The sequence below is a fragment of the Parasteatoda tepidariorum genome, chromosome 10 (genome assembly GCF_982258835.1).
Source record: "Parasteatoda tepidariorum strain Cologne lab strain chromosome 10, Ptep-v5.0, whole genome shotgun sequence".
Taxonomy (NCBI): domain Eukaryota; kingdom Metazoa; phylum Arthropoda; class Arachnida; order Araneae; family Theridiidae; genus Parasteatoda; species Parasteatoda tepidariorum.
In genome coordinates, this window is record NC_141764.1 from 92,304,504 (window position 1) to 92,326,590 (window position 22,087).

Genomic DNA, 22,087 nt, shown 5'->3' on the forward strand with positions numbered 1-22,087 from the left:
ATCAAAGAGAGATGATAACTCATGGCCAGCATATTACCCACACTTTTCCAACTAAATATCAGATTTTAACATATTTCACAAAACCATTGTAAGCATTATTTTTCAATAATCGAGATATTACAAAATGGAAATAGTCAAAATTTTTTAAAAGAAAAAGAAATAAATTTCTAAAAAAAAAATTTTTTTTTTATTAAGAAGAAAGCTGTGAAATATAAATAAATGAGCTTTAGAACCTTTAGAAACAAACTAAAAATAATCTTATGTTAGCAACAACAAAAAAATTTTTTTTTCTTTAAATAATTTTTCCTGCAATTAAAAACGAAACTAAAGTTAATTTTTTTAAAATTAATTTACTACTTCAATTTATTCCTTTCACAATTTTTCTAAGCTGTGTTTCATTTCTCGCAACAACATCGCTAATGGTAATCAAATTTAAAAAATAAAAAAAAAATTACTGAGATATCGTTACACCATTGCCAAGCCTCCACAAAGCAAGAGGGGGAAAAATCCAGAAAAATCCCTACTCCTCCTATGACAACTCAACCTACAGCGAAATTAAAGACGAAGCGAGCGCCACCTACACCAGTCTCCTAACCACCCTCCTACCCCAAAAAAGCAGAATGAGACAGTCCCAAAGAGTACGACCTGTCCACGACTTGTTTCGTAACCGTTTTCAGCGTAGAAAAACGCATTTCATTTTAGCAACAATAACAAATGCGGAGGTCAGAAAAACTACAGACAACCTGAATAAATAAGTTTCGTGTATACACTTTTTTCTCAGATGATAAATTAGTTTTTAAACAAATTATTAAAAATAATTTATGTTATTAAAAATGAATTCCATCGATTCTTAGAAGTTCTGCCGTCATAACAGTTGCGGTTAAGATTGAAATCACTGAAGAAAAAAAAATCTTATTTTGACTAGGCAAAATAGTATTTAAGTCGTATATCTGTACCGAAATGACCAAAATCGGTTTACGAAAGCATGACTGAGTCGAAACTACATCTTTTTATTATAAATGTTGAGCGAATGCTCTGCAAATGTTTGAATTTATATACATTGTATATATAAATTCAAATATTTACAGTGCTACAGGAAGTTTAAAAAATAACGCTTTCAAGAGTAAAAAATCGTCAGAGTTATAACACCGCCGTTTCTGTTTATGATGCTAACCAAATAATACGTTATGTAGCAATCAGGTAATAAAAGTTTTTATTATTATTTTACTTAATACAATTAAGTTTCTTTCTATCAATATGCATTTATACACATCTTTTTTCACATATTCATAAAACATTCAAAAACGTATTAATAAGAATGTTTTTATTAGTTCATAATTTCGAAAAATTAGGATTTCATTTTTTACTCTTTTTTTTCCCTCCAAATTTTATGGCATTGTTATGTGCAAAATTTGAATATTTTCAAGCAGTTAAATTCTAATTTCAGGTATTATAAATATTTCTTAAAATAAAAAAAAGCACCATTAAACTAAGGTAAACTAGTTTTCCATAATAGTAATGTAAAAAAAGTGAGCTAAAGAACAGCACGTGTATAAGCGTTGCAGTTATTTTACCGAAAATATGAATTTTCTACTGCTCTCATTACAATATTAAACATGCAGGATGTCCAAAAAGTCTAACAGTTTAATATAGCGAGTGCATTTCAGATAAAAAATATGTTTTTTAAACCTTTAAAACAAATAAAAAAAAATCAATTTTAAGGACGATTATATATAATCTAGGGGTGGATATTGGTATAAAACGATTATTCCAGTGACCTACCGCCAAAAAGCTTTCATTTGTTGAGTTGAGGCAACAAAAAAAAAGTACGATTTAAAGTAACTTTTGTTCCAATGATCGAATTTTTATCATTAGGTTCCTATCTTAAGGGTCCGAAGGATTAACTTCAAATAAGCTATTAATTAATATTTCAAGTCTCTTATGCACTAACATTATCCTCTTAAGCACTAATATTTATTGATAATATTAGTGCATAGGGAAACACTAACACTGAAGAAATTATAATCCTAATATTTAAGTCAGGTGAGCGATCGAAAATTTTGGCTCTTTTAAGAGACCTTTCTTCCAGTCGACCGAATTGAGTGGGAGGCGACGACAAGGAAAAATTCTACCTGTGCTTTTAATTCAATTTTAGGTAATTTTCACAAAATAAACTGCTAGTGAACAGTCACACCATTTGGCAGTAACTTTCGAGATTTGTAAAATACAAAGCTATTTTGATATAGCGACATTTTGAAAAAGTAAGAAATTTCGGATTTAATAACATGGCATGGTCCGCTGTATATATGTAATTTTTTCCCCAAGCAAGTCAAATAAAACGCATTTTAAAGAGCATTATTTTAATAAAATATACAACATGTATATAACTAGATTTAATTCAAGCATATTTAGAAAAAAAATTATTAAATTAAAATCCATTAATTACTTTTTAAGTAGGTCCTAACAGTGCCAAAAAATAATTATCAGCCAGATCTCACATAAGTGACACTTTCAGGTTTTGGCATGATTTCAGTCAGGCAATTTCTCATACGTATCAATAAAGTTTTCAATGATTTGAGGGACCAGCAATAAATTACGAATGAAAAGTGTGTTTTTGAACACCCCATGTAGAAAAAAAAAAAGTAGCGTAAGTTTGACTATACTTATACTTTATATAGACTTACTATATTACTAAAACAAAAATAAATTAAGAAAAATCAAAGAAATTCAACCAAATTTTTGGAGCAATTTTTAATAACAAAAACATCATTTTAAATTTGAATTTTTTTTTTTTTTTTTGCTGCAAATTGCGCAAAATATGAGCATTTAAAGTAACCATTTCACACTGCATAAGAGCGGGAAACACTTAAAAAACTTTTTTCATAATTTCTTTCTAATTCGTATTCGGTAACTTTCGAAAAAAGTTCGATTTGAATATCTTGAAACAGATAAAAGTTACTAGCATATTTCTAAGTAGCTTATGCATTTTTTAAAGCTTTAATTAATAAGGGGTTTTCTATAAATTTTATTTTGTATCATAAAAGAAAATTTAATAATAAATTATAATGCCATACAATGATTGTTCCGACAATAAAATGTGATGGTATGATGAAAGAAAATACCTGAAATGAAACATAGTTTAAAACAGAATGGTCCTCTACTATGTCGGTGTCCTTTTGATCAGTTTTGTTTAATGGCAAAAAAAATAACAATTTGGGGAAAACCCCTTACTATTCAAAGCATTTTTCAAAATTTTCGACTACTTAGAAAATTAAATGAAACTTTTTACATTTTCAAGATATTCAAATCGGACTTTTTTTCATAAGTTACTAAATACGATTCAGAATAAAATCGCTTACAAAAAAAGACAAAATTTAAGTTTTCTGCGCATGCATGGTACATGAAAGGATTACTTGAAATGCTCATATCTTGTGCAATTTTTAACGAATTTGTATAAAATTTTAAGACTGTATTATTATTAATTAAAATTATTCCAAAATTTTATTAAATATTTCTACGGTTATAGTAAGAAAATGTAGGGGGAAAAAAAGGTTTCTATTTTTTCTGAAAATGTAAATATCGCTATTAATGTTCAAACTAAATTTTGAACTGTTATTGCATATAATAACCAAAGTAATTAATGCAAGTTACAAGCGTATAGCTAATTTTTTTTGTATTTTGATGTTCAAAAGCACTCTTATTTTTGCCGGTCCTTCAAAACTCTGAAAGCTATTAACTTTACGCAAGAAAAATTGTTTGATCTAGACTCCTTTAAAGTCTAAAGTTATAAAATAATTTTCTAAGTACTTCTTGAGAAATTATAAAGAAATGACAGAAACTGAAACTGTTTTTTCCATTATTACAGAGATGTGTAGATTTGGAATGGGGAATTTATGTTAAGACACAAGCTCTTAGGGGGTTGCGATTTATAAGGTAGTCACTTTCTTGGCGAAGAAAATTTTTTTGCACGTATATCACAACAACATATCATTTTAATAATATTCATTAAGCATCTTTCAACTGATTTTTAACCTTTAACTGTTCTTTAATTGCACGTTATTTGAAAAAGTTAAAAGTTACGACGTTTAAAATTTTTAAAGACCTATAATCCTGTAAAACTTTTTCTACAATCTCAAACTACAAGGAATCAGGTAAAAAGTCAAGTATGACTTCAAAAGAAGAAATGGCCAGTCTGGATATTTTATTTTATTTATTTTTTCAAAGGAAAAAAAATAGCAGAAAATGGAGTTTAAGATTACAAAATAACTTGTAGCCTTAGTCATTCATTACCAATTTTTATGAAAGTACTATGACCGCGAATGAAAATAGATTTTAATAAAATTGCAGGAAAAGTGGTAAAACGATATAAGAATAATAGAAATTATGATGAAGAATTGATACCTAATCAAAATCACGTAAATTTTGATTGTGAATATTAGTAACATGCATCATTCTCTACAAAAATTTAAAATTTCAACAATTTTATAAATTTTCTTGAACTAACCACACACACACACAAAGGAATTTGCCGCTTTGATGTTGTGAATTAATGCCCTTTTAATTAAATAACATAATATAATCAGCAGCGACATAAAAATAAAGTTAGGCCTTGTGAGTAAACCGTATCCACGAGATTTCTCTTACTTTTCGAAACCGGTTTGAGATTTAAAAAAAAAAGAGTATTCAAGTCACTGACCTCGACTGCCAAAAACTTTTCCACAACTCCGCCATATTTGCCCTCTGCTTTTTAAAATCTGGCATTTTCATGCTCCAACTTGTTTCAGTGGAAACTTATGACCAATTATTTCAGATTTATCTTAGAGAAGGAATTTAAAACTAACATTCATTTACTTCCAGAAATTTCTTTTAAATTGTTAAATTTCTTGTTATGAAATAAGAGTTCAATATAATTAAAGGTTAATTAGGATTAATTTCAAATCTTATATCGTCAGAAACCACGTTTCCTAAATTATACTATTGTCAGGGTGCTTGTAGGCAAATTATTCAACAAAAAATAAGCACTGTAAAAAAAAAAAATTAAGCACTTTAAAAAAATATCATATCAGGGTTGGAAAGTTTTTGACAATTGGCGGTTCTATCTTGTTTTAACCCTTGTGTCAAAAAAAAACAAAATTTTGGCAGTGTTTTTGACAATTGTCAAAAATCATGAAATTTTGAATCATGCAAAATGAATGGCGTTTTCATACGCTATGGACTGACAATACGCCGAAATAGATCAATAGATTGCGGTTGAGTGAATTGTGAAAACGTTGAATAAAACAATGTGAACTGAGTCTTTTTGCATAATTCGAAGCGAAAATCAACATGGTAAAGAAAAAATCTTATTTTGAAAGAGGGAATATCAAGCACTTTTTAAAAACACCCAATGAAAAAAGCACCTTTAAGGGCTTTTAAAAATCGAAAATAAGCACCTTTAAGCACTTTTTAAAAACACTACGTACCCTGATCGTTGATTCATTCAAGAGAGGGAAACTATAGATAATGAGATTTTATAAATTGCGACCATCTTTGTAAATACACTTGAACCTTTTTTTAAAAAAAAAATATATGAATAAATAGAAAGAAAGCATTACGCACTTTTTCCTGATGGCGAGTAACGAAACGCAATTTTCATTTTGTCCGACTAGGCTCATACATGATTTGCAAAATTGATGAGTGAAAACGGTTGAGAAAAAAAAAAAACATTTCCTCTAAATAAACATATTTCCCCAGACATATTCCCTTTCTTGTCCAACTAAATATGAGGAAAGGGGGGGGGGGAAGCCGCAATACCCGATTAATCGTGTACACATACCGAGAGACATTTTCAATCCTACTTCTAACTCATTAAGAATTGTCGGAGATGATATTTAGAATTTTTGTTTATAGCCGAAAAGTTTTTAAAAACAAAATTCTGTGAAAGCTGTAATGTACAACTTTCACTGCACTTAAATCACCAGAGATTACTTTTTATTGGGGAAATAACAATCATGTAAAGGGGTGGGGCCAGAATTTACCAATCCAAATCCTCATACTTTTATTATAATTTTTGACTACGGTAAAATTATTAAGATACACTTAATTTTATGAAATCTATTGTGTAAAAGGACATGAAAAGATTTTTGGCTTGGCAAAATGAGCGAAAAGTAAAAATGTGTACTCTTTCAGTTCACACAAAAATTAGCTATTTTTAGAAAATTGGTTAAAAAAATGTTATTATAACCGTCGAGATTAATTATTAAATATGAAGATTTTCCAAAATATGAATCTATTGGAAGCGGAAAAGTATAAATTGCTTTCTTTCTTGATTACCCAAAAGCATCGCAGCGCCGCGATTCACGAAAAGCAAAAAATCAATAACGACCTAATGAACTGTTAACATTTTACAGCATAACATAAATTTCCTTTCGCTTTTAGTTAATAAATTAAAATAATCATGCAGCGGGAAAAAATATTAAAATAAATTAATCAATAAGTAAAATACTAAAAGAGAATTATATTTATAGGAGCGCAAAAATATTTATTAAATCTTCAACAGTACTATTATAACGATTTTAAGAGCAGCGATTTGACCGCCGATATCGAAACGATCTACTAAAAATCGTCTCTCGTTAAACACACGAGTTGAGAGTATCAGAACCTCGTCTCCTTTTTTTTTCTTCTTTGTTCATTCTGATAACATTTTTCTGTAACGCCGTTGAACGCCATCTACTTTTGAGCCAATCGGTATTGGCAGAGTGCCAATTGCACGGGGCTCGCTTTTAGATTTTTCGCCTTCATTTTGGCAATATTATCCTATTTTGGCGAGTTGGTAATCATGATATGAATATAAATTTTACAAATTCGAGATGTTAAAACTCTAGAAAAAAAATGGAACTATTTAATATCTAATAACATAATGATAGATAATAACTAATTGTGTTAACATGCTATACTAGAGAATAATTATTATTATTATTACAAAAAAAAATTTATATCTTTTTATAAAAACTGTTACGTAAAAATAATTTTTTTAAAATTTGTTTTCTGAATATTTCCTGAAAAGTTGAAATTTTAAAGATAACCTCAAGTTAACGATAAAAATTGCTGAATAATTTTTAAAAACGAGTTCATTTGTATTTCATATCTTTATTAACGGGAAGACTCATCGACACTTTTCGTTTTTTTAATCTAAATTTATGAAATAAATAGTAGTTCATAATGCTTAAATTGAGTGAATGTTTTCTTCTGCTAGCTACCACTTGAATGGGGGTGAAAAGAACAACTACACGATCTCTTAATTTAATATTATCAGATCCAAATAAATATGGTTATTTGTGTTATTAAAATCGATACGATTGCCTTCTTTATCCTAAATAAAGGTTAATACAGAAATAACTGCATAACTACTTTTAAACTTTAAAAAAAATGACTGGTCCAAAAAAAGGGGGAGATAGGCTCATCTCTGATGTGTAAAATTTGGCAACAATGCTGTTCCTTTACTTCTATTGTATTTATTAGAAATTATTTGCCAATATTAGAGCTAGTTAATCAAACTTAAATGAAGTTAATTTGTGATCAATGATTCGACATATAAACTAAGAATTAAGAACAACCATATTTTTATATTTATTTCATTTATTTCGAACAAACTAGCGTAAGTTAATAAAAGTATTATAATATTCCAATTATTTTTAAAAAATGGTAAAAATTATTGTTTGCACTCCTGGCAAATGTTGCAGTAGTTGCATACGCATTTTGCCGTTCTGCGTTTCTTAGAAAAAAACACGAAAAACACGATAAAAACACGATTTGTTCGCCTCACTCTTAGACCTGTCTGTGAGTTTTCCAATATTCAAAATATATTCTTTGTCAATCCTAGCAATACTTAACTTTAACGACATAGAGAATGGAATTAATAGATTAATTTGTCACGCTGTTTAAATGTTGCGACAATTAAATAATAAGATAAAGGAATAATGAAAACATCCATTTTTTTACAAAATAGTAATATCAGATTTAAGTTAATTAATAATTAATTAACAACAAAATTAATTAACAGTGGAAATAATTCAACTTATGGAATTAATAAAAAAGCAAATGTAAGCATTAATAGATTTATATTAAAAACGAAAATCTAGAACTTTGTGTACTGCCATTATAGACACCCGGTGGCTGAGTGGTAGCGCTTTGCGCTCCCATGCCATAGGTCATGTGTTTGATCCTCGGGTCGGGCAAGGTTGACTTAGCCTTTCATGCCTTCAGTGGGTCGATAAATGAGTACCAAGCATGCGTGGGAACTAAACACTGGGGTTCCGCGTTTGGCTGAACACCTAATCGGAACATCTGCTCCTGCACCCCAAAGCCCAAGGTTAGGAAAACTGAGACGGGCATAGTAGACCTTGGCCCTCTATGGGCTGTTGTGCCACTGAGTTTAGTTAGTAGTAGTACTGCCATCATTATCCGACTTTAATTAATGACGCATTTGGCCGTTTCGTTCATTAACATCACAATCACGCTTCCTATAACCTACACACATATGACCAACTAAGAATAAATTTACTAATTCTTTCGAATAAAATTAAATTTTAACTGGATAAAGAAAATTAGCTGAGGCATTTTTTCTTAACTTTAACTGAATCGTTGTTCACATTCTACTTATAGGGACTCTCCCATGATCGAACGGTCTCATACTTTTTATTCCTGGAATTTGTTCTTAAAAATTTTACTCTTCCTCACATGCAAGTGGTTACATTATATGAATAAAATATTAAAGATTATCATGCGTTGAAAACCGATAGTTTACGAAAAAAAACTATGGTGCAGGTTCTATGGGATCCTATTTAGGGTCTCCGAACCATTCAAAAGCCAGAGATTGATTCTAAACATAATTACAGAATTGAATAACATAAATAAAACATGCGTATTTTGTGTTAAAATTAAGTGGTTCAGATAAAATTAATAGACATGATTATATTTTAGAAATTTAATATAAGTCGTAACTTAAAATTGTTAACAACAGAATGCGAGGATTAATATTCAAATAAGGCTTATTTTGCATGTTAGTACTCATACAAATAAAAGAAACAGGGAGAAAAAAAAAGAAATAAGCACACTAACGGTTCGTGGCTTAAAAATTAGACAGCCAATAATCGCCAAGTCATAATATGCTCTTTAAATACGGCTATTAACGAGTTTCCGAAATACAGTAACATAACAAAGACAAGGTCACGGGTTTTTGTGCTCTATAACATATGATATAGAACATATATAACATGATACACATACGCCCACAATTTTATTCTTTTAGAAACAACAATATCAAAAAGCAAAGTAACAAATTTCATTACTAATTTTTTCTTTAGCCTGATGAGATAAAAAAAATCAGGGTAGATAGCGTGACATTCAAGATGGAAACGGAAGAGATTGATTTTTTAAAAAAAATCCATATCAACCAAATAAACAAGTTAACTGCCATTAATACCATTTATAAAACATTATGAAATTAATAAAATATAGCAAAATACAACTAAATATTCATTACATTCATTTCATCAATAGTATAATGATGATTCTGAGGCAGCTTTAGTTAAATGAGTTGAAAGTACAGCTATTAAATAACGCAAGAGTGATGCGACTATACTGCGCTAAACTTAAAGTAAATACATACCGAAAATGCTTGCTAAAAATGAATAAAAAAATCTAGTTATACCAAAAACTTAAGTTTAACGCATAAGCAAAAACTCTACAGAGAAAAGATCCCTAGGGCTCGTCGGGATAATGGAAGCCATAATTATCTATACCATGAGTTTTTTTTTTTTTTTTCATGTCGATTATATACATGATAACTATTTACATAAGGATCGTAAGCAACCTCTCCAAAAATATCCTCTATCTCACTGCATTAAAGCTATTTTGCTTTCAAACTCTATTTATGACAGGTGAATACGTTCTGGGCTAACCGTGAGAGATTTCCGTGTTTTTTTCTTTTCTAAAACACAAAACACCGGTTGAATGTTTATTTTTACCTTGAAGGACTGCCATAAAAGCGAATTTGTGCAAATACTTAGGAGTGTCTTTGTCTTCTGAGATTGAGTCAAACTTAAAATTATTGAATGTACAGGCACGGGAGGCCAATGCGATAAAGCTGGGCCGAACTCAAGTTAAAAATTATTTAACTACAATAATGAGAACACAAGATAATAAAATCAGAGGGTGCTAAAAACTATGTGTGACGCAAAAAGAAAGAAAAAAAAAACAAAGGGATAAAGCTCAAATATCACTAAGTCTACGTGGTGTCGAGGAACTGGAAGTTCAATTTTTACATATAAGAGTACAGGGATGCACATTATAACTATACTAGTACGTAAAAAGGCCATTTATCGACAATGATAAATTATACTATAAGAAGTTCAGTTTCTCGCCCTTCTTGTCACTAAATATTAACGGCTTTTTTTTTAAATGAATTTAATAAAATTTTAAGATTTTATCTTATATCAATCGATCGCTGTAAAGCTGTGAACAAGAACGATTCTAGGTTTGCCATTGGGTCGAAAATAATTTCTGGCGCCAAGATTGGCTAATTTGTTCCGCGCCACCGCCAATCTAAAACAGTAGCTGCGGAAGAAAACTAGTTTGAACTTCATCGCGGAAGAGAAATGGCGAAAATCAGACACATTCCAAAAGTAAAAGTGGTAGTAAATCTGCTCGTTAAAAGATAATCCTCATCTCGATGCATTTTCAAAGGTAAAGTGTAGGAATTTTTCCAAATAAATTTAAAAAAATATTAAATTTGTTGCCAACGGATTATCTAATTTAGTGCACATTATGTAAAATATGCACAAAATTGGATAAACAATGAGTGGCTAACTGAGCTTTATGAGCTAGCCAATAACTTTCTGTGTGAACTATATTTTTGTCTCTAAAAATGAAACACATTTTATAAATCGTAAAATATTTAATAATATAATTTGAGTAACTATGAAAAACTATTCTTTATGGCTTCATGTGAATTGATAAAAATGCCAAATCATGATGAAGAAAAACTCTAAAAGTTTAAACAATTAGAAAAAAAAAAGGAAGAAAGAAAGAAAACGCCTCTAAATTGAGCACATTTAATTTAATTGTATCAGAGTAAGTAAGAAAAAAAAAATGCTTAGAAAAAGTTTTTTGCAGGTAAAAATAAAGGTTTCAGATAACTTACAAAATCCTTCATGAAACCTGTAAAATCACTGCGGGTAAGTAAAAAATAAAGGTATCATATTTCTGCATAAAAATTTACGCAATTAAAATGTGCTTTAAAAACTTTACATATAATCTTTAAATCGTCTTATTGGCAGATGTAGGAACACTTAAGTTTTTTAATGCTTTAAAAAAAACTTAATCATTCTTTAAGAAACCTGTAAAGTACGGACATTTTTTAAAGGTTTTGTACAGATTTTTTTACGCAGGATTTTTCTTATTAACTAAAATATTAAGCCGATTATCGTCCATAAATATCTTTTCTTTTCTTCAAACAACCTAGAGGAATAACTTTTTAAGTTCAAGTTATTAACACTAGATTGTCCAAGGAAGTCATTTTGATTGCTTTTTAATTTCTATTAGAAAAACAATGATGACACAATTTCGTAGAATTTTGTGACTTTTTGTGCAACATATAATTTTTTTATTGTTAATATTTTCTAATAACTTATTATATAACTGAAAATAATATCAAACTATTAAAAATTAATTTTAAATAAATTTCTTTATACATTAGTTATTTTTTCACAATCCAGTCCTTTTGACTGCGTTTGGGCAATATAGGTATTTCAGTGTGTCTTGCGTTAATTAAAGGGCAGAAATAAAAAAAAAAGGGGGGGGGAATGCTTTTTCGTGCTGTAGCTTTGTAAATACACGTTAGTCTAATAACTTAAGAAATATTTTTGAAAAATTCGTCATTCCAATTCAATCATGAGAAGAAGACATTAACATACATATTTCTTTTAACCTATACAAATGTAGGAATACAGAATTCGGCAGAATGTTAGTAGTATTAGAAGATAATGTATAATTCAGAATATTATTATTATTTTTTTTTTAACTTTACTATTTAAAAATAAATCTGAATCGAAATTCAGATAAAACTATCTACAATATGTTATAAAATGAGCATACAAACTACTGATAAGTCTCGGTTGCTACAGTTACATTACCTATTTATTTTTTCCTAATTTAGGTTAGTAATGAAATATTTTACTATTAATTTCTTTGGGGTTTTTTTCCCTTTAAAGTTAGTTGCCCTAAATAAGGTAATATTTATTTATCGATTGTTTTCAATCATGGCCACATATACGAAATCTAATATATAAACTAAAATAAAATAATAATTAAAAAAAACAATCTCACGTTGTATTAATAAAGGTCAACGCCTACTACCTACATTTGCATTTACTAATCATCACCATTTCTACAAAATATTCAAAAGTACACAAATAATTTCTGTCTATTTGCGCCTGACAATCGTAGCTGTCCCCCCCCCCCTCATAAAAACAGGACAGCTAATCTTAATCTTTTTTTTAATGCATATGATGCTACGTTTTCTTCCAGTAGAAGAAAACCACTTTCAAATACAATGTAAGCATATTTTCGTTGATTTAAAAGCAGCCAAAATAACTATTCACAAACATAGACCCCTTACCTAAGATTATCCAAGCTTGTAGAATCCTTTTTTATGTTATTCCTTGTGACGTTAAATGTTTTTTTTTATTTTGAGCAAAAACTTGATATTTAGCTAACTACACTGCCATTATAGTAACACTTGAATTCAAAGTGTGAAACACCTTTTTAGAACCGAAATCATAGCATCTATGGCTACAAATTTTGGGTTTTTTATGACATTCGATTGTTTCTGACATTCGCGTATAATCGAAACAAAATGTTTGGTACAATTTTACTATGCGACATTTGTTTAATGTATCACATGTCTCGGTATACATTTAGAGATAAATAGTATTTATGAAGTATATTCTAAAATAATGGTTGCCATATATAGTTTGTAGTAATGCTTTTGTTATTTTAGCTGTACCTTAAGAAATTTGGGTTACTGGGTCAAAATGTAGGTAGCAGTTTAGTGTTCAAAAAAGTGGCTTAGAAATTAATTTTGCAAATTTAATTTTAATTTTGAGCTTTAGTTTTTCGTCATGTTTTCGAATCGTGAATTTCTCGATGAAAATGTAACTGAAATTTTACACATTAATAAAGCTAATTTAAAAATTAATTTCAGAATTGTACTCCGCAAAGCCTGAATTGTCGGGAGATCTATAGTTTCAACAAAAGTCGTATAAAATGGATGTAATATACTTTCTTGATTTGAGCTTTAATATTTTCTAATTATGGCAGATGAATATTGAATTTTTCGATATAATTGTAATTTTTTTTATTACAGAGAACACTTTAGAAATTCATTTTATAAATTTACAGAGAAAAGCCTTTATTCTTTAGGTAAAAAAAAGTCAAAATCATACTGTAAAATGACACCAAATACTTTAATATTGAACCTTAAATTTTCCTAAACATGACTGTCGTATCTGGAGAATTTTCCGGAGAAAATCGAATTGAAATTTTTCACATAACAAAGTCAATTTAGAAATTAATTTAATACTCTGCAAAACCTATAAACTGTTAGGGAATAAATAATTTCTAAAAATTCATAATATAAAAAGAATGACTGAATGCCATACACGTTTTTGATTTGAGGTTTAATATTGTCCTTTTATGGCAGTTAAATATTGAATTTTTTTATAATATAACAAAGTATTTTTATAACAAAGAGCACTTCAGAAACTAATTTTTTACATTTGTACCATGTAAGGATACCTATAGTTTTGAGCATAAATAGTTTCTACAAAAGTCATTCTTAAAATCATTTCAAACACACTTCAGATTTAATCTGTAATTTTTTTCGGTCACGGTTGTTGGATCTCGACTTTTTCAATGAAAAAGTAAATACAATTTTAAACATTAGTAAGGAGTTGTTTAGAAAATAGTTTTAATTTTATACATTTGTTTTGTGAAACCTATGGTTTTTGGACATAAATATTTCCATATTTCCAACTAGTGTCATTTTGTAAAAATAGCACCATAGACTTTTATTTTAAGTTTTAAATTTTTTTTAAATACGCATTTAACGCTACAAGATACTACTTAGAAATTAATTTTTCAAATTTGGTACAAGAAATCAAGTTTAGTTTTCACGTTAGTAAATGATTTTTTTAAATTGTTCATTCTGTAAATTGTCCACTCCTAAGTGTATTGCCCCTTTTTAAAGTGCAACCCTAGATTGAAATATGTTTATTGAAGTATATTTACTTTTCGTTTTCCATTGTTGAACTTATTGAATCTCCCACATTCATAACATTTTCAAGGCCTACGCTCTTAACCGTCTCATTTTCCATGCTCTCTTTCTTTATCATACCATTTGCCAGTCTTTCACCATCTGGAATCTCTATGTTTTCGCTTTCTTGTTTTTCATCAGAAAACTTTGCTTCTAGTTTATTCAATACTCTCTGCCAACCTTCCGCCTCCTCCTCTTGATTATCTTTTGCATTTTCTAATCTGAAAGGGAATAATTGAAGTTTCTAATTTCAATGCAATTTGTATTAATTAAATGTTATTACCCAACCCGTTATGACAAAAGCCATATTAACTTGCAAGTAAATATTTCATGTAGCTAACTGTGTGCTGTTTTGAACAGTAGTAATTGACAGTCCGGAAACAAGGCTTTTCAATGATTTTGGGGCTTTTAGTGGCATTGTCAATTATAACAGAGTGTTTAATTTTGTGTATTTTTTTCCGCCTAATCTGGATTTTGCTATGAGAGAAAGTTTTATAAGATTTTTAATTTTTATCTATTTTTTAAAGAAAGAGTGTATTTTTTCTGATTTGGAGGAATATAATATTTTACCGTTTTGGTTCTTTTTATAAGAAATGTAATTATTTTTAGTGAGATTTTTTTAAATTAATTTTTTAGTTATTATTTTTTTAAATTGACTTTACACTTTAATAAAACTGAAAATATTACTTTTAAAAATATTTTATCACTTGGATAAACCTGTCAATAATTCCCTTCATCAGGTGAGCCATCATGGCTTACGAGATACATCAAGTTAAATTCCGCATTCCAGTGAAAGGTTTTACCTCGCTACAGGTGCTTCATTTCCTATTTTCAAAGTTTACCGCTAGAGTTGCTATGATCACCATTGAACCAATCAGGAAAGAGTATTCATTAACATCATATAATTTTTAACTATCAGAAATAAGTTAACGTCGCAATGCACTCTGGGTTATTATCTATGGCATAAAAACTGAAGCTGTCACTCAAATTATCAAATTAAATTTTGGTTTTACCTGTATTTAATTTAAAGTAAAAAATGACTTGAATGAAATGAAAAGTTGATGGATTAAGCATTCTTTGATGAATTGTATTTAACGTTTAATACTTCATAACCTAATAGGTTTTATTCTATTATAGAATCACCATGGTTTTTTTTCCTCAAAACCGAGATTCTATCCACTATGTTTAGGACAGGAGAGAAGATGTTTTCATTTCAGCTTTATTTACAACAATCGACTTCTGGTTCGGGAGGCGGTACAAGATTCTGGAACGGGAGGCGGTACAAGATTCTGGAACGGGAGGCGGTACAAGATTCTGGAACGGGAGGCGGTACAAGAAATATAGATCTAAGTTTTATCCATCTGAAGAAGGAACCACTCTAACACCTTACCAGTTTATTAATTTAATAAACAGTTCATTTCTGAAAGAAAAATCGACTGAAAAGAAAAGATCCCCCTCTTTACGAACACTATATAAACTTGTCAGTGACTATGTGGTCTGAAATACAGAAGTGTAGGCGTTTAAGACAGGGATAAGTGGCAAAATATTGTGATGACTGAATTTGGAAAAACCACATTCATCAAAATTGGTACTTGTCGAAATGGAAACACGTTTACGATGAATGTAACCCTAAATGATTCCCAATGGAACAAAACATTTTAATTTTCAGAATTTCTGCTGGGCAGTTTGTGTTTTAGACATTAAAAAGATGTTCGACGATGCCATGGTGAGCTCTTCGAGGGGACGAAACTATCATCGAAACTTTAAAACACCTCTTACGGACCGAAATATGCAAGCTATTAGCTCATCAAAAAGACTTAGTGAATCCTATGGAAGTACAGCCATTTTGAAATTTTAACTAATAAAGTTGTAATGTTCCCTGCAGCTGCTATGAACATCAAATCTAATGAAATTCTTAAAAGATTTTATGATTCTGTAAAACAGAACACGCCATACGGCGCTAACCGATAATTTCTTAGAATCCATTGATCTTGTAGAAATGCTTCAAATTGCTAGAATTGGCTTTTGCACAAGTTAAGCATAAATAAAAATTTTATTATTTTCTTTATAACTCTGTTTATTTCGATATATATTTTTATAACAAAACAATAAACACATATAGTATTTTTCAGTTAAACTTAAAACTTTGTTTCGTTAACATGGAAGTGTTTTATAAAGATCCTAAACAACCAGTTAGTTTTAGCGGCATTGATGCATTACATCCTCCTCTTGATGGTAAAGAAAATACAGATACTATTTAACAGTGGCTCTATTTTAATGATTCTTGTAGACTGCATAAGCCTGTTAGACAAAGCTTTCAACGGAATATATATATATATATATATATATATATATATATATATATATATATATATATATATATATATATTTCTCTTACACGGCACCAAAAAAAAGCCTCATTACAACTCCCCGAATGGCAACGTTGGAAAATCGACCAATGATTGCTGCTAAAAATGTCACATGGCAAATGTCACATGAGGTGGCTCAACATATAGCGCTTTTAAAAACGGAATTTCTCTTACACGGCACCAAAAAAAGCCTCATTACAACTCCCCGAATGGCAACGTTGGAAAATCGACCAATGATTGCTGCTAAAAATGTCACATGGCAAATGTCACATGAGTTGGCTCAACATATAGCGCTTTTAAAAACGGAAACAATAACCAGAGTGAGCATTATCAGGTTGTTCAATTCAGATTCATGCCCTAAAAACATGATAATATTTAGTTTATTGAAACGCAGTGCTATAAGCGAAAGCAGAGAGCACGCCGCACTTAACTATACTCAATACTCTATATTTAATTTAAACTCAATTAGGAATTAATCAGGCTGGCCTTCTCCATGACTATAAATAAGTCACAAGGTCAGACTTTTGAGAAAATCAGTTTAGTATTGACTACAACAAGACAAGTTTTTAGTCATGGACAACTTTATGTTGGCCTGTCAAGAGTTAAGTCATTTGACAGCCTGTCAGTAATTGCTCCAAGATGCCAAATCTATTATTGTGTTTTCAAAGGAATTCTAAATGCTTAGTGTTAATTTCTTAGAGCTTTGCAGAAAAAAATGTTTTTTGGAAAAAATTTAATTGAAACTTCTATTGGCAGTAGGCAAGGGGAACTGCCAAAATTAAAACTCCCCGATTAGAAATGCAGCATGGCGACCTCCACGTGGTATTTCTCGAGTAATGCTAAAAGGCATGCATTTTAATTTATTGTATGTAAAACATCCTTATTTTGTTCTAAAATGTTATGTACTTTATCACAAATGTTAATTAATATAGAAATTGATTTCAATAATGCTGATCACCAAAAAATATTTCATTTGGCGATAAAACAAATTTTTGTGTTATTGAAAATGAAAGACTTTTTGAGGGTTATTATCTCACAAGGAAAAGTTAGGGTTTAAAGTTTATATTTTTGAATAATAAATTTTTTTTCTAAAACTTTCAAAATTTCTAGCATTAACTAATTTATTATACATATTTAGTTGAATTTAGGTGAGTAACTGCAATATTTGATAATTTATTTTGCTAACATGTTTCTCATTTGGCTAATGTTGTGATTTTTTCACCATGTACAATCTAAATAGCTAATATACTTTTTTAAAAGCCAATAAGAACATTGATAGAATTCTTCTACATAAGTACAATACTATGTCTTTGATGATAAAATACTATGTCTTTCATGATAATATACTATGTCTTTGTGCTAGAACATTGTGTTCATTGGCGAGCGAGCGCAGCGAGCCATGGTTCACGGCGTGAACCACATAGGATTGCGTAGCAATTCTCGGGGGTTGGCGAGCGTTAACGAGCAGGGGGCGGAGCCTCCTAGTCGTGTTATAATAGGTCACATGAATAGATTTAGTTGATACGCAGTCTCTTTCTAAATTTTATAGTTGCCATAAATGTTTATTAGCTTTCATAGATGTTTTTGCAAAGTTTGCCTTTAAGGATCAAACATGTAGAAATTTCACAGCAGCGTTAGAATCAATTTTTAAGGAACGGAAACCTGAATTATTGCAATTAGACGATAGGACAGATATAAAAGAAAAAGATTGTTCAAGATTACTTGAAAAGCATAAATTGGAATTTTTTTACATCGAATAATCAAACACGAATAATCAAATGAGTGTAATTTTACATCGAATTATCAAACATGTTTCAATCACAAACCTCGAATGTGTGTGGAAAATATTATATTACCTTTACGTTTTACTTAAACGATGTCCACGTTATTCTAGATATATTTTAGGCGAATTGTATATTACTGATTTTCAGATAAATGTCCGCATAAACACGTCTCCTTAATCAACTGTAAAATGGAATTTCAAAGAGTTTCTATCACATACCTCGAATGAGTATTACTATTTCATTTATGGTTTACTTAAACGATGGCCATGCTATTCTATATACCATATTTTAGGCCAATTGTAAACAGATTTTCTGATATTTCAATTTGTAAAGAAAAGATACATCGTAAGATTTGTGTTTAGAAAATAATAAAATAAAACTAAAATATTGTGCATTTCTTGTATTATAACTTTTATTTTATATCTAAAAAAATAATTTTCTTTTTAAGAAAACTTTTTAAAAATTACTGTTTTTAGAAATTTTTCTTTTCCAAAAATGTTTATATACTTACATTTTTTCCTAAAGAAATATTTCAGAAAAATTACATTTTATGACTTAAATTTTTGAGATATACAGTATTGCCTTGAACAGCATTGATTTTTAATCGTTCGGTATTTTTGATATAAAATAAAGTTAGCCAAAAAGTATTTTTTGGTAACAATAGTGTTATAGCCAAGATTATATCTTGAACAGATTCATAACATCCACCATCTACACTCTTTTTGATTAATAGTCCATGACCAGTATTGTTTAAGTCAGTGATATTAAACCTAGGGTGTGGATAGATAATTTCGGATAAATCTACTTCACATTCCCCTTTTAAGTTCACTGTACAGCTTACGAGTCCTTAACTAATGCGTTTCACTATTTATGTTTTTTGAATATCACTCACCCATGGAAAAAGTTCACAAAATATTCAGTGGTTCCGAGCCACTTTCTCTTTAGAATCACTTTTTCGGCGGATAGAAACTAAAGTCAACAGTTCGAAAAGTTCACTACAGTTTCCAGTAGCACATGGAAAGTCCCTGGGTGATCCCAGTGCCAATACCGTTGCTTTGCAGCTTCTTGCTAGTAATGCTGGTGAGAAGGTATCCTGAAGCACAGGTCTTGCTTCTGTTGGAGTCTCTGGTTTTGGTCAGAAACACTCAGGGGACAGTATGCATGGCACCGCTGGACTATCCAAGAGCCAGAGAAAGAAACCGAATAAAAGTTGAAAGCCGCTGAGAGAAGTGGCGGCGTAAGAGGCATAAGCCTTCGGATGCAACGCCCTCCCCCAGTGTGCCGACCCGACTTGGAAAGAAGCCCAGAGAGGATGTTGCTCCTGGGAGGAGAGCCTAATCCGGAGAAGTGGTCCCTTTTAGTGGGGATAGCCAAACTGGAGAGGGGGACCCAATTAGGAGCCTCCAATCTGGGTTTTCCTTTGCTCGTGTTACCAGATCAACCAATATTGCTATTGTCAAGAAGGACTTTCCTTCGGACAAGTTTTCTCTGGGAGATTCTGATAATATTTTCAGGAGAATCATAGAGCTGACTGGAGCCATTCCCCTTGGCGAAAGGATGCCCGAAATCTTCAGCAACAACCTACTGAGAGGAGCTCTGATTCTCCAGTGCAGTGATTACACGGTGGAGTGGACCAGGAGCCACTTTAGTGAGTAATCCTTGGGTGACATCCCACTTAGAGTTTTAAGTGCTGATGAGTTGCCTTAGCCTTCAAGACCAAAGAAAGGTTCTCTGATCTGGGCACCTTCTTAAAACGGCTTCAGTGACTCAACCCAGGATTGAAATCAATGAGCTGGAGGGTTTCGCAGAATGCTACGGAACCGGGCACCTCTAGATGGATCTTCGAAGTTGATCCTGAAAATGTTGAGGACATAGTGAGAGCCGATTATGGGGCTTTCACTGGTGTGCATCGTGGAATCTTCAAAACTATGCATGATCCTAATAAGAAAAGGGCAGCAGAGGCTTCAACAACATCGGATGTCCTCTCTGTCGTACCTGAACGCCAGGTGTCTGAGGAAATGGATCAGGAGGAGGAACCCTGGAGGGTCAATTCTCCTGATTCCAAGGTACGTTCAATTAAAGCTCTTGATTTATCAGAGTTGGGGTTGGACTATGGGTCGAATATAACTTTACGACCTGATTCACCAGCATCTATGTTTGACAAAGCCATAGAGCTGTTGAAGGAAGATCTTTCCTTTAAACCCAACCAGGATAGGTAGTTGCCATTCTGGTTTTCCTATTCTTTAACCAATCACGGCACAGAAACAATCAAAGTTGGTCAAATTAATCTCCATCATTGCATTGCTGCCTCCAGCCTTTTGGCTGAATGGTGGAGAATTAGATATTGCTCTTATACAAGAGTCTTGGACCCGAAGGAGTAGAATTATGGGCCTCAACGTCAAGGGTTATAATACTTTCTTTGATACCCGTTGCGACCCTCCCTGCGCCAGGTCAAATCAAAATGTCCTGAACCTTGTCAACTTTTTCCATAGGGATTTAGTTGCCGTTTAAGTTAAAATTCTATGAAAAAGAAATAGTTTCTGATTTTGTCATTGTTACTATCTATCTCCCTTATGAGGAGAAAAACCCACTGGTTGATGTTGCTGAAGCAATAATCGGTCTCTGTAGTTCTAGCAGCAAACTCTTCTTCGGCTGTGCTGCAAATGCTTACCACACAGTGTGGGTAGTAGTGATAGAAACCAGCGGGGGGATGTATTAATGAAGCATATTTTATTTTATAACTTACGTCCTTAATAAAGGCAATGAACCCATCTTTTGTAGGTGTAACAGAAAGGAAGTCATGACCTTAATTTATGTAATACTGTTTCTGTACATTACATTACTGATTGGAAGGTATCTGATGCAGTTACTGTTTCAGATCACCAACTAATTACCTTTTCTATTAAAGGCCTCACTGGACTGATGGTCAAGGAGGATCCCCAGAACAGCTGATTGAGGTTCCTTCAGGAAAGCACTGGGGAGGAAAATGGGAAACCTCTCAGGTAAGTATAAGGATGTGGAGTGGACTGCTGACCAAGTGCAACAGATCATACTCGATTCATAGCATATTTCTTGTAATGTTACTTTCACTAGCTCCCCAAGGCAGGTTCCTTGACAGCATGTTCCAAGACGTGTTCCTTGGAAGGTGCTGAGTTTAGTAAATTACGTAAGAAATGTAGGAAGCTCTTTAACAAGGCAAAGAAAACTGGGGATTGGTAGTCCTACCGAAATGCTCTAACTATCTATAATAAGGCTTTTAGAGCTGCTAAACGTCGCTCTTGGCAGACTTTCTGCGATAGTATTAATACAATTTTAGAATTTCTGCCACCGCAAGGTTGCAAAAATCCTTACAAAAGATTATAGTTGCAACCTTAATGCTATACGTCTTACGAACGGAAATTATAGTAAGTCAGGGGAAGAGGCTCCTGGTACTTACTTAAAGCCCACTTCCCTGAATCTCATCCTGTAGAGAATGAATATCTATACAATAATCCAACAACTACTTGCAGTAAAAATGACTGGGAGGCTGCCAAGATGGTAATCACCTTTGAAAAAGTTGTATGGGCTATTAAATTTTTTAA

The 22,087-nt window shown here is 31.2% G+C and overlaps 1 protein-coding gene and 1 long non-coding RNA gene across 8 annotated transcripts in view; one reads left to right on the forward strand and one right to left on the reverse strand.

The window, feature by feature from the left end:
• LOC107451716 (histone-lysine N-methyltransferase SETDB1-B) overlaps positions 1–22,087 on the reverse strand; it is a 97,675-nt gene that overhangs the window by 56,417 nt on the left and 19,171 nt on the right. For all 5 annotated transcript variants that reach the window (XM_087153338.1, XM_087153339.1, XM_087153337.1 and 2 more), the window contains one exon: positions 14,329–14,574. In XM_087153338.1, the coding sequence (XP_087009464.1) occupies positions 14,329–14,574 (246 nt within the window). The remainder of the gene's footprint in view (positions 1–14,328; positions 14,575–22,087) is intronic.
• On the forward strand, positions 1,068–21,795 carry LOC139426230 (uncharacterized). 3 transcript variants are annotated; one of them, XR_015429762.1, is made up of 2 exons: positions 1,068–1,200; positions 15,491–15,608. It is a non-coding gene; the product is annotated as an uncharacterized LOC139426230 (long non-coding RNA). The 3 variants fall into 3 exon arrangements; XR_015429761.1 differs by lacking the exon at positions 1,068–1,200 and adding an exon at positions 10,615–10,725 and having other exon boundaries at positions 15,491–15,627; XR_015429760.1 differs by lacking the exons at positions 1,068–1,200; positions 15,491–15,608 and adding exons at positions 10,618–10,725; positions 21,415–21,795.